At 40.1% G+C, this 5,000-nt stretch overlaps 1 protein-coding gene across 1 annotated transcript in view; it reads left to right on the top strand.

The window, feature by feature from the left end:
• Positions 1–5,000, top strand: part of LOC137982616 (uncharacterized) — a 10,191-nt gene that overhangs the window by 869 nt on the left and 4,322 nt on the right. The window contains exons 2-4 of the mRNA XM_068829742.1: positions 1,610–1,669; positions 2,246–2,342; positions 2,982–3,081. Of these exons, the coding sequence (XP_068685843.1) occupies positions 1,610–1,669; positions 2,246–2,342; positions 2,982–3,081 (257 nt within the window). The remainder of the gene's footprint in view (positions 1–1,609; positions 1,670–2,245; positions 2,343–2,981; positions 3,082–5,000) is intronic.

Raw genomic sequence — 5,000 nt, 5'->3', positions numbered from 1 at the left:
GTTAACTTTCTTGTTTTCTCAACGAAATTTACTCCGGGACCAAAGAGCAGTTTTCCCAAAAAAAAAAAAGATTCGACTCGCTCAAAATTTCGAAATTTTACGTTTCCGGCTTTTCCGCTGAGCAGGAGGACTAGAGGGCTCATGTTGCAGGCTGGTGAGGTATTGAAATGAAAACTTCCGTTTAAGCTTAATGAAATGCTCAGAAGAAACGAACAACAAAAGTAATTTGCCGTAAGGTCATAAACATTCCAACCCTGTTACTCATGATGTAGATCAATTTAATCATCAGGTTCTACATGAAAGATGTTATGCATCAACTGGGAATTAGGAAAAATTCCGAGTCCCAACGAGGATTTGATTCCATGACCCTCCGTGATCTAGTACGGATGCCCTAACCACGTGCACTGAGCTACTGGAGACTCTGTGGTGAGCAAGGGTAAGATGTGGGTATAGAGGTTTTGCACGGCAGCCATATTGCATGGCAGGAACAATAGATTATTTTTCCTTTGGGAAAAAATGTATTGTCTAATGCAAAACATTTTCATTGTTCCTGCCATGCAACATGGCTGCCGTACAAAACCTCTATAGACTACAATTGCATCCCGAAGTCACATAACACATCAATCATATTTGACTCTTAATTGCATCGCGCAGTCACATTAAGGCATATCGGTGATAACACCTGGCTAACTGCATCATGCAGTAACATCAAGGCATAGGAATTCCGCAAGGAACTGGGGCGAGTTTCAAATTTCAACCAATCGATAAATTTACACAACCATATGAAAGATAACACCGAGATTAGCCATCTGTCCAAGTTTGATGCTTTTAGGTCGAACAGAGACAAAGCTACGGACTTTAAAACATAGTTAAAAATCCATACAAACGTCTCTAAGTTTGAGGCTGCGTCCCCCAAAACCAAATAAACTCTTAATTTTTTTTATGATTTCTGTAATTTTCACAAAAATAGGCAAATAAAGTGATTTTCAACTATTTACAAATAATAGTAGGACCATGACAGGATTTTCCAGCTGTCCAAATCTGATGATTTTTAAAAAGAAATTATGTAGCTTTGGGCAACGCAGCCTCAAACTTAGAGACGGTTGTCTTAGAGACGGTAACTATGTTTTAAAGTCCGTAACTTGGTCTCTGTTCGACCTAAAAGCACCAAAATAGGACAGATGACCAATCTTAATGTTATCTTTCACGTAATGGTGTCAATTTATCGACTGGTTCAAATTTGAAACTCGCCCCAGGTCCCTGCGCAATTTCGGAATGGCATATACCAACCAACCACCAAAGAGTCACATACGGTTAAAATTAGACTACGTGACTGCGTGATGCAGTCGTAGTGTATACCCATATTTCACCCTACTCACCACAGAGTCTCCAGTAGCTCAGTGGTTAGAGCATCCGTCCTAGAACACGGTGGGTCGTGTGTTCAAATCCTACCTGGGGCTCGGAATTTTTCCGAGTTCCCAGTTGATGCATAACATTTTTCATGTATTTCTCTCATTACTCGCTTGGGTGTTTAATCATGAAGTTGTTTACTAAATTCTGTTACTATTCTGTACGCACTTAAAAAGGATTTTATGTCCAATTGTTTCAGTTGTTTCTGCTGCTGATTGCTCCAATTCCCTGATATGTGGAAGTGAAGTTAACGAAATTCGTAAGTATACGTTAAGTGCATTTATAGAGTGCATTTCCGGGTGAAAATACTGTTTAGTTCATTGAAATGAGTTCCGGTGCATTGCATTTTTTGCCATAGCGTGACATGGTATTTCATTGACGGCATTTCTTGCATTGTTTTACATTGCATTGCTTGCATGCATTTGGTCCTTCAAGTGTTAGATCTAATAGAAAGTCAAAGATCTACGACGGCAATGTTGGCGAAAACGCCACAAAACAACAATATTATTGTACAAGTTAACGTTCACATGGCAACTAGGCCCGGGTTACTCGAAGCGTGGTTAACGCTTACTATTAAACCGAGCTTGCTCGGGCCGTACTGGGGAATATTGGCCCGAGGTTGTGGCAGTACGGACCGAGCGAAAGTTTTTCGCAGAAATGCTTAGACGAATAGTGAGATTATTTTTAGCAAATGAAAAAAATTGGGGTTAGTTGCACTTTAAGAAAGAGCAAAGTTATATTTCGAGGTGACGTTTTCTTCGACATCGTAGATCTTGAAGTCCTTAATGCTAAACTCCTAACGTTGGCGAATTTTTGTCTTTTTTATCCTCTGTAGTCCTCATTGCTGCAGTGGTAGCTGTGTGCTTCCTTCTTTTCTTCCAAAGTATCGTCATTGCCTGCCTGGCTTACAAATTCAAAAAGTTTAAACAAAGGTAAAAAATTATAAACATAATTTGAAATTTTCATGGAAATCGTTCGTATCCATTTTGAATAATTGTGACGTGTTCCGGTTATCCTGTTGTCATCGTACAACAGCTCTTTGTGTCAGAACACTATAGCAATCTTAACACGTCACAATTATTCAAGATGGCGATTTAATATTTTTATTTCTGATATAAACAGGTTTTTGAAGAAGTTTAAAGCCCCATGAATGTTTCAAAGTTCTGACGCTTTTGAAGGAGTGGACGTTCCCTTAAAAGAGAGTTTAACTGAAATGTTTATATCAACTTCTTTCTAACAAAACATTAGAACCAGCTTAAGTCAGAAGTCAGTTAACTTTTTTTGTCGAAATCTCGACTTTTATTTTTTATCACTTTTGGTACATGCAAAAAGCACATAAACTTGAAGCGTGTAACTTGCAACTCTTTCTTTTTGGGATAAAGCTGGGGATTTTTTTTGGACACCAATGTTATGCCCAAATATGGACAAAAATGAGATCGAAGCCGCACGTGCGGGAAAATGGGCGAGGTACGTTACATAATTTCCTTTGGTTTAAACTTATTCTGTAGTAAGAGTCAAGGGAGTTCCCTTTAAAGCAGCCGGACTTTAAAGTTAAGCAATTTTTCTTTCAGCATGAGAACAATGAGTCCCACCAGAGAAACATACCATTCATCGCTTCCAAACCTGACTTATAAACTGAAAGACAGTGAGGAAGATATCACTTACTTGACGGTAAGAGAATGTTCCTTGACATTAAGGAGCTTAAAGTGCCTATGAAATGATACCTACTTCAGAAATATTTACGCAAGGCGAGATAAAGATTTGGGGACCACCGTTTTAGCTAAAACCGTGGCACTTCATCTCGCCTTGTGTAAATATGTGACAACTTCGTCTGTTCCCGTTTGTAAGTCCGGCAAATCCTTCGTTGGTTTATGGCCCCTGTAATAGCCGCAAATATGGCTTATAAATACAGGCGAAGAGTGTTTGCTTGCAAAACTCCCAGAAGAAGACTACGTAAGTTAGACGAAGCACGTCGATGTGCTGCTGGCTAGTTTTAGTTTTAAGATTTTTCGTTTGCTGTTAGGAGAATTGTAAGGCACCGCGATATCTCTGGTGGAGCTGCAGTTAAAAGAAATCTCTTTAATTTTGGAAAATTGCTTTCCTTCGACAATGTCGGCCTGTTTTCGAAACAGCTACCCTCTAAATACCCTGAATAAATGTGAAGTTTTCGGAGTCCATCCTGGTCGGTGTCTCGGACGAATTTGGTCCATTTTTCCTGCCTCTCTGGCTCTGAAGGAAATATACTTCGGCTTAATTTAAAAAAAAGGTTTTTTCACCGTTTCTACCCTTAAACTCCGGTTGTTTTGCTATAACAGACGAGAAAATCTTCCGTTAAGAGAGAACGTCGTCGTTAAATGTGAATTCGCATTATTGTAATAGCTTCGCGACTATTCCAAGCAGGTGTGGCAAACCCTCAGGGAAGAAACTGTTATGAACGGCGCTCAATTTAGAGGAGAAAATGAGAATTTATCCTCAGGCGCTCACGTTCTCCCAAAAGGCCTGGCCACAAACGCTCGCAACATTTCAACACAAAAATTGGATTTTATCAACGGAGTTGATAATGTAAATTGGCCACCGTACAGAGATTCTAAAAGCTGACGTTTCGAGCGTTAGCCCTTCGTCAGAGCGAATCGAGGGATTATGGGTTACGTGTAGTTTTTATAGTAGAGTAGGAGCTACGCTATTGGTGGTAACATGGCAACGTGAAAAGTAGGAATATATTAGTTAAATGAAAAGCGTTCGTTAATACCGTGAGGATTAAGGTGCCGATTTGGAAGATGAATTTTTGTTCCAGATTCTTGCGGCTTTGCGTCGTACCTAGATGTAGGCAAAGGCCGCAGATAGCCATGTGTTTTTCGTCTGCTTTTAGAATTTCTATATGGTGGCCAATTTACATTATCAACTCCGTTGATAAAACCAAATTTTTGTACACTACTTCCCCACCGACGCAGCACCACAGTTTCTTTAGAAACAACCCCCTTCATTTCAACGAAAAGTCTTGCAACTTTGTTGGGCACTACATGTTGCATGCGTTTGGCAAACCTGTTGCGATATGTTCCAACGCAACATTTTGGATGTCGCATGATGTTGTACTCGTTCGGCCACGTTTACGCAACATTGTTGCACTAGGGCATGCGCGCTAGGTCCACTTGTTGCCCTCCAAGGGCCTGGGTCACATAAACATTGACATGCTGCTTTGAAAATGTTGAAAATGTTGCGTGCGTTTGGCCAGCCCGTACGTTCAACGTAAGTTCAACGTTCAATGTTGCAAGATGTTGCGTTGAAATGTTGCGAGCGTTTGGCCAGGCCTTTACGGAGAATTCATTTTATTGTGTTTTATTGTTGTTTGTTACATATTTCACTGAAAAGCCCCTTGGGGACGTGAAATAAACGTATGTATGTATGTTACGACGAACTGTTAGTTGCATGCGAGAGTTGTAAGCGTAAAGTCGTAATTTTTCCTTAAGCGTTCACGTGCTCCTTAAAACCTCAAATTTGGTCATTTCGCGTTGTTGTTTTCCTGACGGAAGGCAAAGAAATAGACAAAAGTGAAAAGATGCACGTGGAGAGCGTGCAAACGAATATTTTTT

This window comes from Montipora foliosa, chromosome 13 (assembly GCF_036669935.1).
Source record: "Montipora foliosa isolate CH-2021 chromosome 13, ASM3666993v2, whole genome shotgun sequence".
Lineage (NCBI taxonomy): Eukaryota > Metazoa > Cnidaria > Anthozoa > Scleractinia > Acroporidae > Montipora > Montipora foliosa.
This window is presented reverse-complemented; position numbering and strand designations above follow the sequence as displayed.